This window comes from Mytilus trossulus, chromosome 2 (assembly GCF_036588685.1).
Source record: "Mytilus trossulus isolate FHL-02 chromosome 2, PNRI_Mtr1.1.1.hap1, whole genome shotgun sequence".
Classification (NCBI taxonomy): Eukaryota; Metazoa; Mollusca; class Bivalvia; order Mytilida; family Mytilidae; genus Mytilus; species Mytilus trossulus.
In genome coordinates, this window is record NC_086374.1 from 22,260,156 (window position 1) to 22,287,454 (window position 27,299).

A 27,299-nucleotide genomic window follows, 5' to 3' on the forward strand; every position below is an offset into this window, starting at 1 on the left:
CATAACATGGAGTATTAAAACTGTTGTTATCCACCTCTAGGTTAGGGGTTATTAAATTGAAGTTCACATGAATACAGATTCAAGTGAATAATTCATCATCAATATTTCTTAGCTCATTTTGACAAAGTTGGACCATACTGGCCTCTAAAAAGCAAATTATTATTTCACTTTTTCACTTTCATTAAAGATTGAACAAATAAAATCATATTTTATATTTTATATATATCTCGTAGCCAGTGCCCCATTAACAAAAAGGGCAAAAAAAATAAAGAAAGTAATTTATTTGATTTTTTATTATAATCAAGATCTGACTGATACCAGAGTTCACATGTCTGTGGAATGATATTTGATTTTAACAATATGAAAAATCAACATAATTAACATATGATAGCTTAAAAGACTTCAGTCAACATATAACAGGACTACCATGTAAAGTAGACTATTCAAAATTCCATAACATAAATCATCCTTGTAACCAATATTTATATTTATTTATCAGTATATATCTCCTATATATGAGGGTAGCAATGCCCTTTAACGTCAGGTGTCAAATAGTCATTTCCGCTACCGTTAGCCTCAAATTGGTTAAAATTTTACAGAGATTCGTCAAAATATCCTTATCGTGATTCATCAGAGGTCTCAAATAATTATTGTTTCCATCATTTTTCGAAAAAAATTAACGTGATTCGTCAAATTAAGTTGATGTTTTTTTCGTCTAAAAGACAGTGTACATTTTATTGTCATACACCAAAAATTACTGTTAACCTCATTTGGCAAGAAATTTTACCATTATTCGTCATGAAGCTACCACTTTTACCACCCTCTTATATATTAACAATGATAAAGCATGAAATATTATCAATGTTAACATAGATACTTCCAAAGAACATTTAACAAAACAAACATCAAAATTGAAATTACATCATCTTATTTAATAAGGATAATCTAGGACTTATAAGTAAATATCTAATTATTCTATAAATCATATTGCTATCATATATCTTATAAATCAAATTGCTACCATACATTTTATAAATCATTAAACAGATTTGCAGATATTGTTCTATGCCCCTGAATATGTCCTATGATTCATAAACATGTTCTGATTATGTAAAACAAGTTTCATTCACTAGCACTGCTCTAACAGCATAAACATTGTTCTTATGATTGATTATGAACTTCCTAGATGTAAATCTTTGGCAACTAATTCTGCTGTTGTTGTATGCATTTCTGGACGTTTGGATAGGAAATTCTTTATGGCTGTATCTCTTGAACCTTCCCATGCATATAAGGCTCTAAAAAAAGAAGAAAAATAAGAAATAAATGTTAAATTTCGTCTCTAGATACAACTTTGAAGTTATTTATAAAGTAACTAATCAAAGAATTCATATTTAGAAAAATATTCAAAGCGTGACCAAAAAACACATTAATTCATGAATGCATGTAGCATATGAGTTAATTATCAGTGTTGTTGGTCACGAGTTAAAACATTTTTTAGATATTTGAATTCTTCATTTAGTTATTCTTTTTATTACATTGACAATGGGCTTCCTTTTTAATGGAATTAAAGAAGAAAGTGTAAGAAACTATATTTTTTTCTATGCATTGCCATTCAGTTGCTTTGATCATCATGGACATTTCTTGACAACATATATTGTTGTATGGCTTCAGACATGTAAAAAGAATGTTTTTATTTTAATAGGTCAATAGCATTTGTTGCAAACAATGTAATAATGTATAGGCAAGTTTGGAACACTCTTCTTTTAGAAAACTTGCAGAAATAAAGAAAATTGCTGATAATAGGAAAACTGCTATTCCTGAAAATACAATAAGAACAATGCATGATTGCAAGTTAGCCAATTAATTCAAGTGAATAGATATAAGCATCTATGAGTCACCTTATATGGCCTTTTACAACAGTTAACCCCTATTGTATAGTCAACTATAAATAGCACTGACATAACAAAATGTAAAACAATTTTACCAAAAAACAGATCAAAACAACAAATGAAAAACAAATATGACAGATATCAACCAACAACAACCACTGAGACACACCTCCAAAGTAAAGACTTCTTTTAATAACAAACTAATAAATAGACTTTACAGTAGGTCTTAAACTATACACCTTAATAGGAAACTTACCTGTAAATAGGCCGGACAAATTTCATCCGGCCTTGTTCATTCACAAATTTTAAAGCATATTGAATAGAATCCTCCCAATGTGCCTTCAAACACAATAATAACCATCTGAAATAAACAAAAACAAAAAGAATTAGATATGAAGCACATCAAAAGTGACACCTAAAAATGCACACTATTATCTAAAAATCATTAAAACAGTAAATCTTTGAGGATAAAAATGGATCAGGTGTAACACCACTAATTCGGGCCCGGCCAGAAAGCACATACCAGAAAGTAGTACATATTTAACACAAAATAGTTCCTACGCATGGACATAACTTTCAAAATATTTAGAATATTTTATTAATTTTGGTATCAAATGAAAGCTGCATGACTGCTGATCATCGTAGAACAATTTTTGACTGATAAATTTGAATAATAAAAAAATGGCATGAAATTTAACCAGATGCTCCGCAGGGCGTAGCTTTATACGACCGCAGAGGTTGAACCCTGAACAGTTGGGGCAAGTATGGACACAACATTCAAGCTGGATTCCGCTCTAAATTTGGATTGTGATTAAATAGTTGACACAGCATAGGTTTCTGACACAGAATGAATGTATTCAAATGAACTTAAAATTTTTGTTTTCTCTTAGAGCAATTCACTAAGCTGTTGCATATTAATCCTCTCAAAAAAATGTTTGAAGAAATTTTCTTTTTATTTATGAAATTTCAAATGAGAAAAATTGAACCCAATTTTTTAATCACATCCCCCTTTCCCTTATTCCAAAATTAATTTCAATTAAAATATTCTAATGGAGTTTGCAACAATTACTACTCATTTAAATACATCATAAAATATTAAGATGTAAAAAAAACTGCTTGTTATCACTGAATGGTAAAGGTTATTTAAATTTATCAGTTGGTAGTAAAAAGTGAATATACATTGTATATTGTATATAACAAAGATTTAAGTTCATTCTGGACAAAGAAAGATAACTCCAATTAAAAAAAATTCTTGCAGATATTTCTTGCTTACTATACTGGACAAAGAAAGATAACTCTTAATTAAAAAAAAAATTGCTATTTCACAATATTGTGAAATTAGATATTTCTTGCCATTGCAAAATACTGTGCAATTGAAAAGACTTGCTATTGCACAATACTTAATATAATAATTTTAGATCCTGATTTGGACCAACTTGAAAACTGGGCCCATAATCAAAAATCTAAGTACATGTTTAGATTCAGCATATCAAAGAGGCCCAAGAATTTAATTTTTGTTAAAATCAAACTTAGTTTAAATTTGGACTCTTTGCACTTTAATTTAGACCAATTTTAAAACTGGACCAAAAATTAAGAATCTACATTTGGTATATCAAAGAACCCCAATTATTCAATTTTTGATGAAATCAAACAATGTTTAATTTTGGACCTCGATTTGGGCCAACTTGAAAACTGGGCCAATAATCAAAAATCTAAGTACATTTTTAGATTCAGCATATCAAAGAACCCCAAGGTTTCAATTTTTGTTAAAATCAAACTAAGTTTAATTTTGGACCCTTTGGACCTTAATGTAGACCAATTTGAAAACGGGACCAAAAATTAAGAATCTACATACACAGTTAGATTCGGCATATTAAAGAACCCCAATTATTCACTTTTGATGAAATCAAACAAAGTTTAATTTTGGACCCTTTGGGCCCCTTTTTCCTTAAATGTTGGGACCAAAACTCCCAAAATTAATACCAACCTTCCTTTTATAGTCATAAACCTTGTGTTTAAATTTCATAGATTTCTATTTACTTATACTAACGCTATGGTGCGAAAACCAAGAACAATGCTTATTTGGGTCCCTTTTTGGCCCCTAATTCCTAAACTGTTGGGACCGAAACTCCCAAAATCAAAACCAACCTTCCTTTTGTGGTCATAACCATTGTGTTTAAATTTCATTGATTTCTATTTACTTTAACTAAAGTTTTTGTGCGAAAACCAAGAATAATGCTTATTTGGGCCCTTTTTTGGCCCCTAATTCCTAAACTGTTTAAACCAAAACTCCCAAAATCAATCCCAACCTTTCTTTTGTGGTCATAAACCTTGTGTCAAAATTTCATAGATTTCTATTAACTTAAACTAAAGTTATAGTGCGAAAACCAAGAAAATGCTTATTTGGGCCCTTTTTGGCCCCTAATTCCTAAAACGTTGGGACCAAAACTCCCAAAATCAATACCAGCCTTCCTTTTATGGTCATGAACCTTTTGTTAAAATTTCATAGATTTCTAGTCACTTTTACTAAAGTTAGAGTGCGAAAACTAAAAGTATTCGGACGACGACGACGACGACGACGACGACGACGACGCCAACGTGATAGCAATATACGACGAAAATTTTTTCAAAATTTGCGGTCGTATAAAAAGGAGGGTACATTTTGCCTTTTTGTCAGATCGGAAGTACCTGTTTTGGTACATCCTAAGTTCTGGGAACCAGTTCTTTCTTATATGCAATGTAAGGTATGTTGATTTTTTCAGTACAGGACACCAGAAGGTGTTGCTTTGACATGCAATGATTGCCACTTTATTTGAACTTAAAATATAAGAGGTGTGCCTGCTTGAAACGGAGGAATTTAACATAGAAAGCAATGGGACCATGAATTAGTGGTGTACTTCCATCAAAAAATCAAATGAACAAGTTGCACTGACAGTTTCTAAACAATTGACAATGAAAAATGTTCATAAGAATTTGTAATTGGTTAAATAGAAGCCTGTTTTTGCCTGTTTTTCAGTGCAAAAGTGTAATGTTGATGACAAAGACCTTTTTTTTTTATTTCTATTTTGCCTACACACATCATTTCAAAGAAGTCTTTGGACAAAATTTGATGCTGATTGGGCAACATTTTTAGTTTTCATAATCATTGTCCTCTTTATTAGATGTCTAGTATAGATTTTGATGAGTAATGGAGTTGAAGTTAATAAAGTTGTGCCAAGTATATATTTCAATAAACAGCTGTGCCATGAGCGCATGATACGCCCATCGTCTTGTGTGTGAATTTTTATGCAATAATCATCAATAATTTCTATCATACGGCCCGACATGTGAAAAAAAAACCTTTGTTTTTTACAAAAAACTCAATAAAATTTTGCATCATCACCAAAAAAGTATAGACATTTGTATACCATAAAACATCCCATCCAAATTTTATAAGGCATATAAAAATAGTCCTTTGAAATGAAGTCCAGATTTCCATTTAAGGAATAATTAATTACCACTACAATCACACAACACATAAGGTGTCAATATGTTTTAACTGGATATTTATAATCAGTCAGAAAGTAACAAATCAATTAATGTGTTCGTAGATAGAAGATGTTTTTGTGTTCGGTTAAATTGTCCTCTTTTAAAATTGTTATACGATGATGACTGATGTACCCATATTTTGACTATTTTATTATTGTGACTGTTTATTTAACGCATCATGTAAATATAACGGAATTTGATGAGACTGTTATTAAAGTGAGAGGGTTAGCGCTATAGAACCAAGTTTAATCCACCATTTTCTACATTTGAAAATGCCTGTACCAAGTCAGGAATATGACAGTTCTTGTCCATTCGTTTTTGATACGTTTTGTTATTTGATTTTGCCATGTATTATGGACTTTCCTAATTGATTTTCCTCTGAGTTCAGTATTTTTGTGATTTTACTTTTTGTTACATTCAGATAGAGCTGCTTTACAAAAGTATATCACTTTTATATACTATTTACAAAATAACAAAAAATGGTCAAAGATGACACAGTCTGACTAAACATAAATCCTGTGTTGAGGCTTTTCCCCCAAGGATATAGCAATAACCTGTTGTACATTCAGTTTGCATATCTTTATGGTGTTTACTAATTTTGTAACTATGATACACACTTTTGGACAATTATTTATCGTAAACTTACTTTAGTCTGATTTCTGAATTTTTTCTATCATTGAACTTGTATAATTCTTCCATTTTTTTTACTTTGATTAAGGACAATGGACTCTGAAATTTAAAACAAATAAATTCTTATTTTTATAATTTTCATATCAATAGATTTAGCAAGTCCTTACAGAAAATGCAAGCATTTTGTGATATGGTATTATTAAGAACTTATCATTTTAAAAGTTGTGAATTTAGTGTTGTCTTATCAACAAGGCAATCTGGTAGCTATATATATATATGCTGAATTGATACCAAAACCAATCTTTTGAGCTGTCTTTCAGAGGACACTTTTATATAGCAGAGACATATAAATACAGAGATTGGCAACTTATCGTTACGGCTATTAACCAGCGGTCAACTTCACGCGTGTGCACGAGATTTCTCGAGAGTAGAAAATTCGCCAAACTATCCGCCATATTGATTATTTACAAACAGCTTTAAAGTACAGAAAACAACCAAATTATAATAAAATACAATCTATATCAACACAATTCAGTTAAGAGTAATTTAAATTTATATAGAGGCATAGTTTATTTGTAATTTTTGTAAGCTTTCTTAAGTAATAGTTAATAAAATTATAGGCGAATTTATATCCCGTTTCAAGAAGCCCAAATTTTAGATTCAGTACTCGATAAGGCTCCCGACTTTTGGAACAAAAATAAACAAAACTAAGCAATATTTCGAGGTTGTGCTTGTTTAAACAATGACATATAAGGTTTATAAAACGATTTCTTCTATTATAGTTGGACTAGGATAATCCTGAATAAAATGATCGTTGCGGATAACAAAACTACTTGAATGGTCTCAAAATGGCTTCTCGAGGTCACTATTTAGCACAATTTTGAGTGAGGATTTATATCCACACATATGTAGCTGTGAAATATTTTAAGAAATAGTTTTAATATCTCTTTGCTCTTGGAGGATTAAGCTTGGTTCTGAGGACACACGAGAGAGATATATTTATTAACAGTCTTTATTATTCATGGTATATAATCTTGAGTTTATCACAGTATAAGCATACATTTTTACATGCTGATCCGAAAGTAGCATATTTAAAAGAAAAAAAGGTTTGTTTTTGTGTTCTTAGTTGTTGTTTTCACATACTGTTTTAAATTTTAAAATATTGACATAATCAGAGTCATAATGTTCTTTTACTTGACAATTAAAGCAATGATAATTAAATTACTAAACACATGCTAATGTTCTTGTTGTTAAGCTCCATTGTTTCAGGTTTTAATGTTGGTAATTAAAAATCTTGATCATGGTAATAAAACTGTTTATAATTTGACACCTATTAATAAGTAAACATTCTGTAAGGTACATGAGGTAAAGATCGAACATGTTATGTTATCAGTAGCTGTATGATTCTTCCTCTTAATAAGTTAGTAACTCATGTATAAATTAAACCACTTGGACATGCAGAAATGTCACCTGTTGTTAACAAATCTTTCTAGATGAATTATTAACATCATAAACAAGGTAGTGTGAACCCCTGGTGCTTTTTATCTCCGTGTAAAGTAGCGCAACATATTTTGTCATGTTGTTATGCATTATAAATATATAATTTTTTTTGTTTGAAGAAGGGAATATCTTTTTGCAATTGCAGACATATATGCACCACGAAGCCTTTTAAATTAAGTACCAAGCCACTTTGACATTTTGTTTTCATAATAATTAATCAATCTTGGCGGAATGGATGATTCTTAGCTTTTTCTTAGGGAAGTATTACAAAATTAACATAGCATGCATGGACAATACAAGATTTTAATTCTGAGAGTCTTTGTCCTGGTCCTTAATACAAAGAAAAACAACAGGGTGTTCCGAGTGATTATTATCGATTGTCTAGACTGCTGTTAATCTTGTTATCATATGATAAGAGGATGCTGGGTACGAATTTACACGCGTGAAGTCAGCGAGATTTACAAGTCGCTAATCTCTTTAGTATACATGTCTCTGTATATAGTTAGTAAACAATTGTATGCACCCTTCCAAAGTGTCCATGAAAAATTAAAGGCAAGATGAAATTAGCAAGGAAAATAATTAAATGACAAAACTTATGTTATTATTTACCTCCAATAATAATACTTTATAAAGGAATATTCTGATCTGGTTGGATGTCAGCTTCAGAATATCATTGGCACTAAACTGAGACAGGCCACTATCTGATGCTGCAGACCATTTATCACATAATTCTTGACAAGGTACAGCAAGACTTTCATCATATCTATAATTATTATTTTTTTTTTTTTGAAACAATTAGATCATCTTTATTGCACTAAATGCTGTTTAACAATTTACCTAGCTTACAGCTTTAGGCTAAGTATCCCTGTATATCAATTATTATACATCCAGGGAGAATATATAATAAAATATTATATTAATGTTAGTGTTTTACAATGAAGCATAATACATTATATAAATAAACATCAATACAAATAGATTCATTCATTTAAAAATCAAATTGTGTGTTTCTGTTTATAAATCGGGAAAAATTTACGGTTCTACGCCGTGCCGTTTTGTTATTATATTATGTGTATTTACTTTCTGACATGTACAGGTAACGTGTGTAGGAGTGTCTCGAGAATAGTGTATTGGAGTTAGCCTAACTTTTTAATATTCTTTTATATTGTGATATTATGGATTTATTTTTCCTAGCTTACATTCTTGATCATGTTTATTTAGGAAAATACACATATAGGTAAGTGAATAATTATGTTAACTCAAATCAAAAGGTTATTTGCGTAGCTTTATTTTGTTTGTTTGTGGCACCTCGTGGTATAATATTTAGACTAGGCCAAGGTAATTAGCATATGTTAATTTGTCAACCAGTAATACTTTTACTTACAGGTTACAATATGTTGACGTCTTTATTAACATTTTTCCGGTTTCGATGTTTCTTATCGCATTTAATTTTATTATGTCGTTTATTTCTTTTTTAAAAATTTTAAAGATTTCTATCTTTGTTTCTTTTTTGTTTGAGACAAAATGTGCCTTATATATTGAGAAAAATATAACTGTTATCAGGGTGTTTATATCAGAATATTTTTTGTCTGCAATTTTATAGCCAGTTATTAAATTTTCTATCTTTAGAATGTGTCTATCTATTTGAAGATAAAGTAAAAGCTTATTTATTTCTTGCCAGTAAGTATTATTATACCGGCATGTAATAAAAAAATGTTTATAGTTGTCAATTTCTTTGCAAAAATTACAAGTATTGTTTTCTAATACTTTCCACTGAACTAGCAGTTCATTGCATGGAAGGATGAAGTGAAGCAATTTCCATTTAAACATTTTAAATTTGTTGTTATCTAGGTAATTAAAAATAAAATCAAGAGTGCTTTTAAATTTTATTTTTATATTTTCTTCAAAGATTCTTTCCAACTTTAGAAAACCTACAGGTTTTTCTTGCTTATGGGGGACAAATAGTATTGAATATATTTCTTTATTACCCATTTCTGGATGAATGTTATGATTGAGTAGTATTTGCAGATTTTTTGAATTATTTATATTGACTGTTGTTTTATATGAGCTTTCTTGCTTTAAAATATTCTGCCAATGTTTTGGAATAGCTTTCTTTAATAAGGATAATTCTCGAATCCAATCACGTTTATCTATTATTTTGGTTAATATTCTATTTTCTGATATATAACCTTTTTCGTCAAGTATATCATTTACATACAAAATATTCTGTTCAATCCATTTAGTAAATAATAAGGGTTTTCCTTTTGTTTGTATGTTATGATTACCCCATAAAATCTGCTTTCTTATGTCTAGAAATGTTTGCGGGGTCTTTGTCTGTCCCCCCTTAACATTAATCCAAGTTTTAATCAATTGCTGATAGAACTCAGGAAGGGATTTAAATATTTTTTTGTCTAACATATTAACATTTTTAATGTTCATTTGAAATATCAAAAGGTTTTTACCAAATTTGTTTAAGTAAACTTGGGGTAAGATTGACCAATTTTCACCAGAATTTTGTTTAAGTTTTAAAATCCAGCGTAATTGAAGTGCTTTGAGATACAAATCTATATCGATCATTTTTAACCCTCCTTCTAAATAGTCTTTACAAAGGGTTGCACGTTTAATTTTATCTTTTTTTCCATTCCATATAAATTTATATACTAGAGTTTTAAACTTTTGTATTATTTCCTTTGGGATGTACATATTTGATGCAATATAAGTTAAATTTGGAAGAATTAGTGATTTTACTACTATTATTTTACCTATTAATGTTAAATTTCTTTTCATCCAATTTGATATAATTTTTTCACATTTTTTTAGCTGTTTATCAGTGTTTAGTTTTTGACAGTCTTGATTGTTGTAACCAAAGTAAAAACCAAGACTTTTAATGCTATCTGTTTTCCAATTTATGCTTTCAAATTTATCTCTGCTATTTTTAAGTTTTCCTAGCCAAAATCCTTCTGTTTTATTTCTGTTAAGTTTTAATCCTGATAAACTTCCAAAAGTTTCAATTATGTTCATTGCTAAACTAACATCTTTTGGTGATTTCAGAAAAAGTGTTGTATCATCTGCAAGTTGACATATTTTTAGTGAGCAGTTTCTACCATCTAATTTCACCTCTAAACCTTTGAGATTATTATCTTGTCTTAGTTTAATTGCCATAATTTCAACTACTAATACGAAGGCTAACGAAGAAATTGGACATCCTTGTCGAATTCCGCGAAAAATATTAAAACTGCTGGACACCCAACCATTGTTGAGTATACAACCTTTTATGTCCGTGTACATTGTTTGAATCCATCTTATAAAACTACTTTTAAAGCCAAATTTTACTAAGGTTTCTGACATAAAGTTCCATTCAAGGGAGTCAAATGCCTTGGAAAAATCAACAAAAAGTATGGCTCCATCTACTTTAAATTTCTCTGAGTAATCAATTATATCTTGTATTTGTCTAATATTGAAACCTATGTATCTATTTTTTATATAACCTTTTTGGTCAGTATGAATTATTTTTGGTAAAACTTGTTTTAATCTTTGAGCAAGTGCATAAGCTAACAATTTTACATCATAATTTAACAGAGTTATTGGACGATAATTATTTAGAGAAAGTGGATCTTCTTTTTTATATATTAATGATATTGCTCCGATTTTTTGTGAAGTTGACAGTTCTCCTTTTTTATGGCAAAAGTTGAATCATATCTATAATTAGAACAGTAATGAAATAAATAAAAATGCCTCTATGAATAAAGTTCTATAAATATTGCATGAATTATATTTAACTTACTTTGTAGAAGTTTATTTGCATCCAATCCATCCGATCAAATATTATTACAATTACCTCTCCTAAATTTTAATTATAAATACAGTAAATTCAGAAAATATTGTGAGAAGAATTTATAATTGCTAATAATGTGACTTAGTGAGTGTCATAAGAAATCACATTCTTATATCTAATACAGATTTCTGTTAAAAGATTTTCCTAAAAGGGCACTAATAAGACTTGCATTTTTGTTGATGCCATAGGAAATAGAAAGCATGATAATGCCACATTTTTTTGCAATAGGATGGAAAAAGTATGCTCATTCCATTTAAATCACCATAGGAAGGACAAACAAATGGAAGTTTTTAACGACCTTGACTGGCTATACAGCCCTTGCACGGTCGGCCCTGGCTTGCGCCTTTTTGGGCATTAAATAATTTATATTTTTACCATGTGGTAATTTAAATAATTTAGAATAATAGGAGAATGATCTGACCACTTTAAATAGTTTGTCTGTGGAATTTTTAAAGAACAAAGCTAAAGAATAATCAATCACATTAACGCCAATCACAGGTCATTACAAGGTATTTTGTTCTCTGTATTTATTCCTTCATAACAAATGTCTTTTATAGTTTTTGTGAGAAAAAAACCCACATAACACAAGCTCACAAATAGATAATTTTATAATGTCATTCAAAATATACGTTTTATTGAAATATATCTGCAACTCTCACTCCATAACTAATTATCTTGTTTCAGGGCTATTTATCCTGCACACATATATGTCCGCATCCATTCTTTTGAAATAAAATAAAATGTACAATATTAATAAACTTACTTTGGTTTAATGGGTGGCATCCCAACAGCAGAAAACCATGTTTCCCAATCCACTTTGTTCAATACATCAACCTACACAGAGGTAAATCAAAAATCAAATCAAATTACTCTGCCATTAAGATAGCCAGGTTTATTTGGAAATTTTATCAATGACCTAGTCTAATTTTGTAACTTTTTTTGTCATAAATATAGCTGCGATTAAAAATTCTGAGTATACAGTATGTAACATTTATAATCGCATAGACACAAACAATTAAAATTTTGTAAAATAGGTCAATATTGAGTAGATGCATTGAATGTATGTAAAAGTTGTAAATATTGAAAAATTGCTAAGGCCAGGATTTTTTAATTTGTTGGTTTACGGATCCGCCGACCCGATTTTGCCGATTTCCAAAATAAAAATAAAATCTAATTTTCAGGCTTTTTTTTTATTCTCGCCGACCCTAAGAAATGCATTATCCCTGAAAAATAATTAAAATATCCTTTTTTATGAAATAAAATGCATTAATCACTAACAGAAGTGATGACACTTTCTGTTGTGAAAAATGAAACTTTCAGTTTACGTTTCTAAAAATAGACAAATCAATTATTAATGACCTTGAAATGTTGTTTGCGCAAATAATTTTGCAGAACGAAACCTGTGTTTAAAACCAATTACACAATAAGTTCGTTTCCCTTATTTGTCACCAGTCCGTAAGATGCATGTTCTCATATAAATAGACTTGTCCAAATGAGGACAGGTGGAAGTTCAAGACATCAAGTTAAAATACTGAGTTTTAACAAATCATTTGATATTTTCTTGTTTCATAGATAATAAAAAAAATATCGTCCATTTGGATAAAAAACGGGAATGCATGACAACAGATTATTTAACCTGATATTCTCGTTTTTCCAATGGACGAGTCTATTACGTTTTTGACACGTGTGTTGAAACTTATTTTCGTACGACTTTTTTACTTTTTTTTTCTCTATCAGTTTTCGTGCTTATTATTTTTCACCAAGTTTTGATTAAAAGCTAAGTCAAATAACTGACGTGAATCTGTTTTTCTTGTTTGTGAATTGACGATTTAATTTCGTCTTTGTCAGTGTACCCCCCCCCCCCCCTTTTTTACGGGAAATTATTAGACAATGTCATGTGATGTTTACAGCTGAGCAATAATAATTATCAAACTAAAATTTAAGAACGATGAAAAAATAGTATGACAAACATATATTAGAAAGGTGAAATATATTTTTATTTTGCATATCAGTTTTCTGTCTTGAAAGATCTTTTTTTTCTTTTTTTTTCCGACCGACCGACCCGACTTTTTCATGGAGAAAATCCGTAAACCAACAAATTAAAAAACCGTGGCCTAATTATCAAGTTGTATATTTTGTAATTATAAACAGTTTAATATGCCTCATGAAATTATTTTTTATAAAATATCTAAACCATTCTAGCACTAATGGTCTTGTTGTGAGTACCCAAAATGTTGACCACAAACAAAATTGATTATTTTGTTCCCATCTTTGATTTTTAAATATGGCTTTCACTTTTTAGGTTCTTCTTCTGAAAGTGGAATCTAAAGTTGAGACATAATCTTTTTACATGCATCCTAATATTTAAAGTGATCATAGTAAGGACGATTAAAGCCACAGACCCACCTTTGACTGGAAAAATGAGAAAAGGAAGTCCTTCCACTGTGTACTATCAATAGATTTGTATTTGAATTTTTCTATATAAGCCTTCAGGAATGGTTCAAATTCATCTACAATATATGGCTAAGTTTCAATAATTATCTTACATTAATGTATATAAAACCAAGTTCATTTCCATAAATAATTTGAAGAAAAAATCAGATTTAAACTATTACATGGTATTAAATTTTGGGAAATCCTTTTCTTTCAATCAGTTTGGCTCAAATTACAAGTTTAGTTTATGTTCATTGCAAACACAAAATCTTTTATGCAGCATTTCCTTAAATTACAAAAATTGATCTCACATTTTTGTTCGTTGGTCAACAATTACAATTATAAACTACATACAATATTTTTCATTTTCAATTAAAGTGACCACTTCTGTAAAATATTTTTGACCTTTTGATTTTGCTATTTGATAAAGGACTTTCCATTTTGAATTTTGCTTGGAGTTTGGTTAATTTTAGCAGAAAATAGCAAAATCACAAACTCAAATATCCACAAGAAATACATTTTTTTACTCAATCCACAAAAATTGGTACCGTCAAAAAGAAATGAATACACATTACTTTAGAAAAGTTGATCTTTAACAATACCAATAATTGGAACCTTGCAGTTGTGTTTTGAAACATTAATCTTTGTGGCTTTTTAAAAGGAAGGGATGACCTATAAGAGTATGAAGATTCATTTGATCAATATTACCGGGTCCACCTAGAATTGTTTCCAGGTGATACAATAATGTGAATCCTTTTTCATATGGTACAATAGAGAAAGCATCATCAGGGTCCACTCCTCTCAAATCTGGTATAAGTTTTGTATAGGGACCATTTTTTAAAACATCCACCTGCAAAAATATTAATCATATATTTATAGATTAATAAACTTAAGTCCATGTTTTCACATGAAAAATTAAAAATGTTCCAGTTTTTCAAGGACAAGTGTGATTACATCCAAATTACAAAAGAAACAAGGAAATCAAAGTATGGATTCTTTATAGCATAGCAGCATTTCATGTGTATTTTAAACTAGATGCAGTTTTAAGCATTTACTAGTAGTTACATCTATCGTATTACATATAGAAATAGAGGAAAACATAGTCATGCAAAAATTGTAAAGAATTCTTACCACACTTTGTTGTAAATCATTCCAACCTTCAGCAGCACTTAACTGTCTTAATGGTTCACCATTCATTCGACCTTGAATTTTTCTCTCCACAAACACAGTATGACCTTCATTTAACCTGACCATAAAGATTAATATCTGATGAGGTTTGTTTATCTAAATAGATCTTACCACACTTTGTTGTAATTCAATCCATCTTTCAGCAGCACTAATTTGTCTATAAGGTTCACCATACATTCGACCCTTTATTTTCCTTTCCACAAAAACAGTATGACCTTCATTTAACCTACCATGGAAATGCCAGAATTACATAGGATTACCCTTGTATTGAAAACTTGTACTAAGTTTACTATCTATTTATGGAATTGCACTTAAAATTAGGTGATCTGTTTTTAATACAGTAAGCACTATAAGGATTGTTACTTTTTTTTTACAATTGTTCCAGATTTGAGGATGGTTGGGTGACCCAAAACATGTATAACTCCACCACACTATGTATGTGCAAAATCAGATTCCTGTTATGCAGTGGTTGTTGTTTGTTGTTGTTTTACATCATAGAAATCAAAAGTTATTAAGTGTAGTTTTTTTAAGCAATTGTCATGGTAGTGCCTTTTATAGGTTGCTATAAGGTATAGGACATTCTGTTAATTAAACCAAATCTTCCTAATTTCATATGTATAACATACAAAAAAGTCCTTATAAACCTACCAAAAATGTTCTGGATTTTTATTGGTGACTAAATTTCCAGTCCAGCTGTGGGAGATTTCATGTGCAACAACATCTGCTAAAGACTTATCACCAGCCTGCAGTAATGAGTGAAAAAGACTTACATACCGATATATTATTAATTTAATGTTTGCTTTACTAAAAATCTTGTTCTAAATGAAAAGAGTATAGGTAATATGGACCATATTGGACCCAAAATTTAGCGTTAATTAAAAATTTACTGTGCATGATCTCATTTTCACTGTAACATGACTTAGGTTAAAGTGTTGGAAAACTTTCAAATGCTCTTTAATGCAATTATCAGTCTCTCGTATTCTTTGTGCCTGACCAAGCCCTGGTGCCTGTGGTTCAGCAGTTGTTGTTTGTCGCTGTCTGTCATGTTTTCTTGTTTTTTTTTATATGTGGTTTGTTAAAGGCTAGTCACTGGTTTTTCTCACTGAATTTTTCACTTTTTATTTTGTTTACGCCTTTGATAGTTGACTATACCATACAGGTTTTTCTTATTGTTAAAGGTCTTAGTGTGACCTGTAGTTGCTTACATGCAAGTCATTTTGCATCTCCTTTTTTATTTGCAATCTAGATATGATATATCCTAAGTTATAACGTACCAACAAAGTAGGTGTCACAAATGTCAGACATGGATTTTCCATTCCACCATAAGGAAAAGATGGAGGTAGAACCAGAAGATCATATCTACCCCAGACGTATGGACCACATAGATCCTCAGCTGTCTTTAACATTGTCTCTGTCTATAAAAAGAAAAGAGGGAGGTAAAACCATGAGATCATACCGACCCCTGAGATACAGACCACATAGATCCTCAGCTGTCTTTAACATTGTCTCTGTCTAGAAAAAGAAAAGAGAGAGGTAAAACCATGAGATCATACCGACCCCTGAGATACAGACCACATAGATCCTCAGCTGTCTTTAACATTGTCTCTGTCTAGAAAAAGAAAAGAGGGAGGTAAAACCATGAGATCATACCGACCCCAAACGTACAGACCACATAGATCCTCAGCTGTCTTTAACATTGTCTCTGTCTAGAAAAAGAAAAGAGGGAGGTAAAACCATGAGATCATACCGACCCCAGACGTACAGACCACATAGATCCTCAGCTGTCTTTAACATTGTCTCTGTCTAGAAAAAGAAAAGAGGGAGGTAAAACCATGAGATCATACCGACCCCAGACGTACAGACCACATAGATCCTCAGCTGTCTTTAACATTGTCTCTGTCTAGAAAAAGAAAAGAGGGAGGTAAAACCATGAGATCATACCGACCCCAGACGTACAGACCACATAGATCCTCAGCTGTCTTTAACATTGTCTCTGTCTAGAAAAAGAAAAGAGGGAGGTAAAACCATGAGATCATACCGACCCCAGACGTACAGACCACATAGATCCTCAGCTGTCTTTAACATTGTCTCTGTCTAGAAAAAGAAAAGAGAGAGGTAAAACCATAAGATCATACCGACCCCTGAGATACAGACCACATAAATCTTATGCTGTCTTTGACATTGTCTGGGTCTAGAAAATCAGTTTTGACATATTTTCATAACATATTTTCTTTGAACTTAAATAAAAATTAAAGTTGATATCCATGTGTTTCAAATTTAAGAAAACACCTTTCAGAATCATATGTTTCTTTTGGCAAATGTTGTGAAAACATTATTGATGATTGTTTTGGAAATACAAAAGAACAAATCATTTTGATCTTTAAGACCTTTCATGATGTTCTTTAAACATGTACATTTGCAAATCTAAAGATCTGTGATTTTACCAGGGGATGTTTCTTTTGATCAAATGTGTTCATATTGTGTCTTTTTTATGTTGTGAAATTGTGATGTTAACTATTGTTTCAGAAAAGGGAGAAGGTTGGTACTTATTAAAATATTTTAACCTGCTGTGTTTGTTTGCACCTGTCCTAAGTCAAGAATATGATGTGCAGTGTCGTTTGTTAATGTGGTTCATAAGTTAATCTCATTTCTCAGTTTTTGTATAGATTAGACCATTGTTTATCCCATTTGAATGGTTTTAAAATGACATTTTTGTGCCCTTTATAGCTTACTGTTGGGGTGTGAGTCAACATGGTGAAGACTCGGTGTTGAAGACAGTACGTCTTATATCTACAGTCAGTGAAATATACTAATAGTGCCCAATATTTTTGCTCACTGCTTCTCTCTACAAGATGGCTTTTTTTCAAAGTGCAAACCTATCAAATGATACATTGTATTTGTTTCAATATAGATTTTGATAGTATATTTTAATATTGATGAGGAAACAGTTGGCACTATTTTAAATTTTTCTATCTATCTAGTTTCATGGTAAAAATAAAGATACCAAAAAATTCCTTTTGATTTCCCAAACACTTTATATTAGATTTTATAGTCTGCTAAGCAAATATCAAGTTATTTACAAACCTCAGAAAATTCAAAAGCTGCTGCATCAACAAATTCTTTCTCTGACCATACTTTTGACCGTGGACCAATATCTCTGAAAATGAAAATAAAAGAAATTCAGAAGATGGAGTATAATTTCTGATGATTTTTTTTTAGGGGGGTGGGGGAGAGTGACCGAGACGTGAAGGGTTCTTAACAACTTTTTATAAATATCTTAAAGAAATGTAGACTTGAAAGTGCTTATATATCCAAAACCATTTTCTGAAGAAGAAAAAAAGTCCAAGGGACATAACTCTTGTAAAAGTGTTGAATTTGTATCAATTTTCTAACTTGTCTGCAACATTGCTAAAATAAACTACTGTGCTATAAGTTTGATAACAAGAAGGTGTCCATAGTACATAGATTGGCACTATCATTTTCTATGTTCAGTGGACCGTGAAATTGAGGTCAAAACTCTAATTTGGCATTGAAATTAAAAAGATCATATCATATGTGTACTAAGTTTCAAGTTGATTGGCCTTCAAACAACCTTGACCAAAAAATTTAACCTGAAGCGAGACAGATTGATGAACAAATGAATGAACTGACGCACAGACCAGAATCATAATTGCCCATAAATGGGGCCTTAAAATCTTACAAGGATTTGCAAGTTAGAGTGCTTACAACAATTTTCCATATAATTAATATTTCCAAGGGGCAAAATTCAGTATTTTCTTAGTCTCGTGCAATGTGTCATACAAGGGTAAAAAAAGATGAAAAGCTGATATTACCTGCTCTCTAGATCTCCACCAACAATAGCAATAAGATAAGATGGTATTGGTACTTTCTGTTCAAATCTATAAATAGTTTTAGTATTATCACTACTAGAAGTCTCCGATCCTGTACTTATGGCACTCATCAGTAAAGTTATCTCCTTTGGTGCTGTTATCTGTGAAAATTAAAACCACAGTAATGCACTTACTCTCACAAAAAATTGTTTGATTATCTTAATTTCTGTTTTTATTAACCAAACTTTGAATTTTGTTATATTTCAAATTAAAGTGTGCCACATGGTTTATATCAGTGGCAAGGGACACTTGTGTAAATTCAAATGGGTTGGTTGAATGATTAAAAAAACAACTTCAACTGAGTATGTTGCTTTGCCAAATCATTTCCTCTACATGACACAAGATATTTGATGTAGATTCTGTATTTTTTAATACATTATGTATATTAATGTTTGAGGTAATTTGTCCAATATTTAATACACCTAATGAGAATTTTTATGTACAGATCATAGACATGAACATATTGAAACATCATTAGCTGCACCTAATAAAGATTTCAGTCAAAATATACTTGTCTTATCATGAAATCATTAGCTGAGATGGAGCTTAGCTTGATTCAGCTGTCATGGAAGCATGGTAGACCTGTTCTAATGTGGCATGTATACCTGCCCATTTCACATGAGTTAAAATAGGCATACACAAATTACATGTATGATCAGATAATCTTGATAATACACAGTACTTTACCTTGGCAGTGTATGGAAACTTTACTGATGGGGTATCTTGACACGGTACAAAACTTCTACAATGAATTGCCTGGAAAACAAGAGGAAAATCATTTGGTACTTATCCTAAGCACTGTTATATTTTCATCATTACCATATATGACATGTGTATCTGCTTTCTGCATTCTGGTTAATTCTTCAGAATAACCTGACAATGTTGACTAAGTTGGTTTTACAAATGGTAAAACAAGGTATCTTTTTTGGCATTTCCATAGGAACTATAGATGACAACAATAGTTGCTAAATTTTAAAGTTAATAATGTAGAAAACAATAATTTGAAAAATCAAAATTTCCCTCAAAGTAGACTTATAAAAAATTCTTAATTATCAAACAGGTTTAAATTAACAGTATCAGTGAGAAATTTATAACAAATATTGTGCATTTGTATTTTAGAAAAACCTATTGTACATACCTGACACTGACTAAACAAATATGGTTGTCTCTTCCCTGCTGTCTGATCAGCTGTCAACCATTGAAATGCTGAGGCCTCGGGGGAGGTCTCATACTCTATTGATATGTTCAGTCTATTCATAAATACATACAACAATTTAATAACAATAAAACATATGTTCAGTCTATTGATAAAACACATAACAATTTGGTAACAATGATAGCTGCAAAACAAACATTAGTACTGTATTTATATATTCTCCTGCGCTGGTTGACCTAAGAATATCATCTTATCTGTGAACATGCACCTTTTTGTTTTGTATTAGCCATTTTTAGTTTAAGCTCATAAAGCATGGAAAGAAAAATTGAAGATTTTTTTTTTACACTTAAGTCTTTTATTTCTTTTATTGCTATAACTGATTTTCTCTTTTATCATAAAACAATTTAGTTTGCAGACAGGACAATTTATTTTGTCCCAAAATATTAAGTTTTCAAAAGAATTTATAGTGCAATTTTTTCATTACAGAATACAAATCTATTACTGTGGATTCATTATTATTCGTTGGATACCAATTTTAGTGGTTTTCATGGGTACTAGTGAACAACGAAATTAAATGTTCAATGAATAACAATTTTTCTATAGACTTGTATGCAGACTTCGGCAAATCCACGAAATTAAATATCCACGAACTGGCAATTTTCCCCTAATCCACGAAAATTGGTACCCACGAAAATAAATGAATCCACAGTACCATGATTACAAGTTTTGTCATTACTCACTTATTTCCATTGGTAGTAGGAAGTCTGACCTCTAAACGAGATCCAAATACATCAAGTTTATCTCCAAGAGAATAAGACAACTGTTGCCCTGTTGACTGGTCTGTTACATTTTTTATCTTCAAATCTTTTGAATCTAAAACCTGTTAAAACAAGAATGTGTCTAAAGTACACAGATGCCTCACTAGCACTATCAATATCTGTGTTCAGGACCATGAAATTGGGTCCAAAACTCTAATTTGGCATTAAAATCAGAAAAATCATATCATAGGGACATGTGTACTAAGTTTCAATTTGATTGAACTTCAACTTCATAAAAAACTACCTCCACCAATAACTTGAACCTGAAGCGGGACAAACGGACGAAACATAGGCAAAGACCTAAAAACATAATGACCCAAGGTGGGGCAAAAAAACACAATAATGATAAAGCAGGTGTTCTCACTTCATGTCTCTATACCATTGAACTTAGGTTTACGAGAATAAAGATGTATATATATTTTTTAACTTTATGGACATTTTATTTATAAACAAGAATGTGTCCTAAGTACATGGATTCCCCATATGCACTATCATTTTCTTTATTCATAAATGATGATCAGTGGACCGTGACAATGGGGTAAAATCTTTTATTTGGCAGTAAAATTAGAAAGATCATACCATAAGGAACATGTGTACTAAGTTTCAAGTTGATTGGACTTCAACTTCATCAAAAACTACCTTGACCAAAAACTTTATCCTGAAGCGGGACAGACGAACGAACAAAAGGATGAATGGACGCACAGACCAGAAAACATACATGTAATGCCCATAAATGGGGCATAAAAAGAAGATGTGGTATGATTGCCACGAGAAAACTCTCCACAAGAGACCAAATGACACAGAAATTAACAACTATAGGTCACGGTTATTTGTATATTTGAAACATCAAAGGTCCTTCAAGTAGTGTCTCTAGTGATTGGTCAAATGTTGGTATTGTGATTAATTAACAATTTCTTTAAAAAAAAAGGTGAAAGCCTTATTTTACATTTTACGTTAATTGAACATTTATCGTTTTCATGAAAATCATGAAAATAGCTAAAACTTCTCCAACAAAGAGATATTCATTGCATTTAAAAAACATTTTATTATTTTTCATTTATAAATTCATATTGTGTATTTAAACACTTCATACGTAAAATGACTTACAGGTAGATAAATTTAGCTTCACAAGAGATCATATAAAGGTTGTTTATATATATTTGTAAAAGTTCAACAGGAATCAATTTTATGTATCTATTGTGTGTGTTATTTTACATTTTGAATCTGTCATTATCATGATCTTAAAATTACCATAACAAAATTGCTTTTTATATAGAAAGTCTGTAGATCTCGGTTACCAATATACTGTCATGACTGTTTTCAGAGAATATGATGAGACATTATCAATACATGTAGTTAGGAAATGTTAGGGGGAGAAATCCAACTTCTTCACTTTGCATGTGGTAGCAATGTCAAATCTCGAATATGAGTCAGACATAATCCTCTATATATATGTAAACGCATTATTACATGATTGTACAAGTTATCATGGTTATTATATTTTACATACCACTGTATCAACTCCATCTTTTTGTTTCTCTACAGTCAGATGGGCAAAACCACTAAATATATGTTTGTTGAAATCCACATTGAGTTCCAAGTCTAAGTGTACTAGTCGACAGTCTTCTGGGTGAGAGTGGGAACTAGGGTCATTTGGACTTAAACCTTCTTTTGTCATAGTTCTGTAAAAAAGATAAAAGTTAAATTTTTATTTAAGATATATAAATGTGTTAATATAGATTGCTTCAAGTGTGATACAATGTTTATCCACTATATATAGACAGTTAAACTGTCAAATCTAAACATGAGACTTGTCATATTCAAAATTTTAACTCTGTTGAGAATGGATGAATATCACATTGCATGAGATTTTGTGGGGGAATATGTTTCTCTAATGCTTTTCAGACGATATGCAGACAACTTTAAACCTTCCTTTAGAATGATCTGAAAAAACATGTGTTCTTTTTATGTGGTGCAACAGACATGGTCGCCTTTTTTCATGAAATGACAATGGGAATCTTGGAGGAGAGCAAGAAAATTTAACGTGACAATCAATTATATTCAATAAAGAACTGAGATCAAATAAACCATATGTTGACTATAAAATACAAGTAATCAACATGATCAACAGGTCAGGAAAAAGACAAATCTGGGTAGAATTAGAGAATATGTTTTAATGTCTCAGTTGTTATGCCTAACAACTCTAAATTGTTTAGGCTTTGTACAATCAGAAGAAAAAGAAAAGGCAGCAAAATTTTTGACAACTCATAACAAAATTAAGAAAGCTTATAAAAGATTTAATACTTATAATTCCTGTCAAGCTATAGACCGTTGATTTCAAATGGGGAGTTTAATACATGCACATAAGATACCCAAATTTAAGATGAAAGAATCTGATGCAAAATGAAAGTAATCATGTAATAGCTCCAATTTTTCTGATGCATTCTTCATATACAATCATTTGACAACAGTCGAGTCATTTATGTGCAGTGACAAAGAAAAAAATTTACCCATATCGCCAATATTGAATACCAGTAGCTAAGAAAATTAAACTGACAGCACTCTTGATTAGGAATGGTATCATCTAGGTGTAGGAATACCAATCTCTGGAAACAAATACATACTGTCAATTCCAAAACCATGATGATGTCATAGGGTTTACATGATTCTTTATTTCAAAATGGGCTTACAATATATATATGAATGAGTTATTATTTTACTCAACTGTTTTCTTTAGAATGCTCTCCACTAAAATTAAAATGGCTTGGAAATTTTTCTTTATCAATTCATTTCTTCAAGGGTTATGATCAGTTATCTTTCATAGACATCTTGAGATATCTGTACTATAGGGTTAAAGCATGAATATTGGGGAATATTGTTCCGAGTAGAATTTTATATTGCACGAGCTTGCGAGTGCAATATTTGTTCTACCAGGGATAATATTCCTCAATAGTTATGCAATAACCCTTTTATTGTATAGCAATATAATATTTGAAAGTAAAAAATGGTTTAAACTAGGATTTTGTCTTTGATGATGTCATGAATTTTAAAGATGTGTTGCACTAGTCAGCTAGTGCAATGTTAGAATTTATTGCACTCTTACTTTTGGTTATTTTCTGTGAGAAATATTATATTGCTATGCAATAAATTATAATATTCAATCAATGTACATTATGTTAAAAGCTACAAACTACCAAGTGTATACATATACATTAGTTTTTAATACATATATAAGAAAGACATGATAGATGAGCGAATATTTCACACCATACCAAAGTCTCAGCAGACAAAAAAAACAGAAACAATCACTTATTATACATTACATGTACATAAACATGAAGATCAGAGGTAAATTTTCTCTATTATCTCATTGAATCAATAAAAGATCAAAATAGTGAAATAAAAAAATCACCACTGTCTAAACCTTTGGGTAGGGTTTGGGCAAACCAAAATATTTTTTAGTGTGGCCTAACCAATAAAAATAATAAGCTTTTGTCATGTTTGTGGAAAATATCAAAGAAAATGTTATAAACACTTATTGAAGTGATTACATTTTTACTTCTCAAATTACCTCTTTCAATGAGCCCTCTACTTTTGTGAAACCACTTAAAGATGCAATTCTGAAAATCACTTGTATTAGTAGTACATGTACCCCTGACTGTATAAATTTCATGTTAAAAAACACATTTATACCCCAACAAAAATTTGAAGGCATTTATTTTATGGGTGGATCATTATAACATTAACAGACGAAGAATTATCTAAATGATATTTGTTATAAAGTTCGCCTCACTTTTTATTACTGTATCATCTGTTACAGTTATTATAATTGACAGATCAGCAACTCTCACATGTCTGCACATTCTTATATAAACATGTAATTAAATAGATCAATTGAAGTTCTTATACACATGTTGTTATTCTGTAGTCTGACCATCAAACGATGTACTTGTTAATAAATTAGTTATAGAAACTGGATTGTATTATTACATAGCAAATATATTACAATATTTGCTCGTGTAGTTAGTTGTGTCTTCAGTTATATTTGTTTTCTCTTGATGGGAAGGCAGAGAATACACTTTTACAGTTTAATTTGGTTGAAATATACATTTGTATGTATATCATCAAATTTCTTAACAGATTATATTACATGAATTATACAATTGCTGTCTTTAGATGAGTTAAATATGTGATTTTATTGACTTTAAAAAAAATGATGTTCACTGAGGCCAACAGTGATTTTACCAGATGCTGATTTAACCCGGTGCTGATTTGACTAGAACTCAGGATTATCCTGAGTTCTAGTCAAATCAGCACCGGGTTATTTTTCACATTGCATTGAAAACTCATTGGTGGCCTTGGGGTGTTGTCTGCTCTTTGTTCAGCTTGTTGTCTCTTTGACATATATTCCCTCAATTATATTTCGTTCGGTAGACAACCAAGAAATAAACGTGTATACACTGTATGCAGAAAATGCACTCACAATTCTACAGTCTACAACTACAATAGTCCAAATAATTATGACATCTTGAAAGGCTATTATATTTTTTTTCTTTGATGCCTTACTTCAACTGAACCATAGTTTTACATTATCCGGAAATTCAGGTCCGTGAAAATGTACCCAGTTTGGTTCAAAAATATATTTCATAAACCTAAAATGAAGCATCTTTAGGAGAAATCAGCTAAACGTTTTATAGATAAAGCAGTAAATTCCCTCTCAAAGTCCAACTGAAAATATGATTTTGGCGTTATGACGTCGAAGTAAGGCATCAAAGAAAAAAAATATAATAGCCTTTCATGACGTCATAATTATTTGGAAATATTTTAGCCTTTCAAGACGTCATAATTATTTGGACTACAACTATAAAAACAAAAAAGTTTTTTATACAAGTGCCTGTTTTCTGACATATGCCATGGAATTTTTTCTATGAATCTTTTGAACTCTTCATAGAAAACGTAATTGCAGATTTGCTTCAAAAAAAACTCAAAAGTAAGTTGGATAAAGTAACATATGAAACAGGTTCACAACCTTTCTTACAACTGTTGTCTAAATTTCATTCGGCTTGCAGCAATTTTGGAAATCGAACCTAGAATGAGTTATCTCCCATTTACGTAGAAAACATGGAAGTTGGTCCCGATGTTGACTTCCAAATCCCGTGATATTAATTACAATTATTTTTTACATACAATTTCAATTTCATTAATTTGTTCTTTTTTGTTGTTGTGTCATGATTGTGATAATAACGCCAGTGCAAGATTAAATTAAGTGAAATAAAGCATATGAAAAAAAAATGAAATTAACTATTTTTCAAAGTGGGAGTACTAGAAAAAACTTTGGATGTCAAGTTTAGATAAATTTCGTGCATTTAATGATCCTGTTGATTCGTATGACATCTATGTTTTACAACTCTCCACACAATATTTCCACACACCAAAGAAAAATGTTCGTATGTATGTATACACATATGATGTATATGTTCTTTTGATGATAGTCAGTATCATCAGAGCATATGTCTCTGGTATAATGGACTTTAATTCAATAAAAATTACTTACATACTTATTTACTAGAACAATATAATTACAAGAATTTGATAAAACATCAGATAGATTTTATCCTTGTCAAACTCCAAGTTCACAATTTATGAACACAAACATTCAACATTAGATATATGATTTAAGGATTATGTACCCTTGTGCTGCTTCTGCTGAATGCTTAACATATGGACATTTTGTAGAAAATCCGCACCCTTTCCCCTTGTACTTTCATATTTGGCAATTCGGTGCTTGATAGATAGAGAACTATTGCATGCAGTGCTAGCAATGATTTCCTTAAAGTCATATGAAACCTCAAATCAAGGATTTGTATAGTCTAACTCTACAGATCCTTGCTCAAATTAAGAGAAAATGATGCATATGGTTTTTTTTATAACTAAATGGATACTTTTCATTATTAAACGTATGTACATATAGTTTTGTCTGAAGAAAATTCTTTAATTTTTCCACTTTAAAGGAAGAAATTTACTTTTTTAATTAAAAAAAAATGAACGAAAAAGGTCACTTGCATACGGAAAATATGTCGAGCCGTATGCAAGTGACCTTTTCCGTTCTTTTGTTTTGTTTTATATATATACTGAATAAGGCCGTTATATTTTTCTCGTTTGAATTGTTTTTCATTGTCATTTCGAGGCCTTTTATAGTTGACTATTCGGTATTGGCTTTGCTCATTGTTGACCTAAAGTTGTTTATTTCTGTGTCATTTTAGTCTCTTGTGGAGATTTTTTTTTTTTTTTTTATTATTAATCTTTTTGGTGTTCAAACTACAGTGCATACATACATACATACATTTTACAATACATAAGTGATTGACCTATGGCATAGTCATACTATTGATATTTTTTTCGAATAAGACATAGTAAAAAACAAATACAAGT

General features: G+C 30.6%; 1 protein-coding gene across 3 annotated transcripts; it reads right to left on the bottom strand.

Moving 5' to 3' along the window:
• Positions 1-275: 275 nt before the first annotated feature.
• LOC134706744 (leukotriene A-4 hydrolase-like) lies at positions 276-25,973 on the bottom strand. Of its 3 annotated transcripts, none has more exons than XM_063565957.1 (18): positions 25,897-25,965; positions 23,378-23,473; positions 22,378-22,549; positions 20,790-20,929; positions 20,032-20,143; positions 19,581-19,649; positions 18,837-18,994; positions 18,088-18,160; positions 16,278-16,418; positions 15,652-15,746; positions 14,947-15,061; positions 14,524-14,665; positions 13,789-13,892; positions 12,146-12,216; positions 8,157-8,310; positions 6,064-6,146; positions 2,146-2,250; positions 276-1,295 (listed from the first exon to the last, which is right to left on the bottom strand). In XM_063565957.1, exons 2-18 carry the CDS (start codon positions 23,449-23,451, stop codon positions 1,172-1,174), a joined length of 1,932 nt encoding a protein of 643 aa, XP_063422027.1. In that variant the 5' UTR covers positions 23,452-23,473; positions 25,897-25,965; the 3' UTR covers positions 276-1,171. The 3 variants fall into 3 exon arrangements, with proteins under 3 accessions (XP_063422027.1, XP_063422028.1, XP_063422029.1); XM_063565958.1 differs by lacking the exon at positions 14,947-15,061 and adding an exon at positions 15,115-15,229; XM_063565959.1 differs by lacking the exon at positions 23,378-23,473 and having other exon boundaries at positions 25,897-25,973.
• Between the last annotated feature and the right edge of the window lie 1,326 nt (positions 25,974-27,299).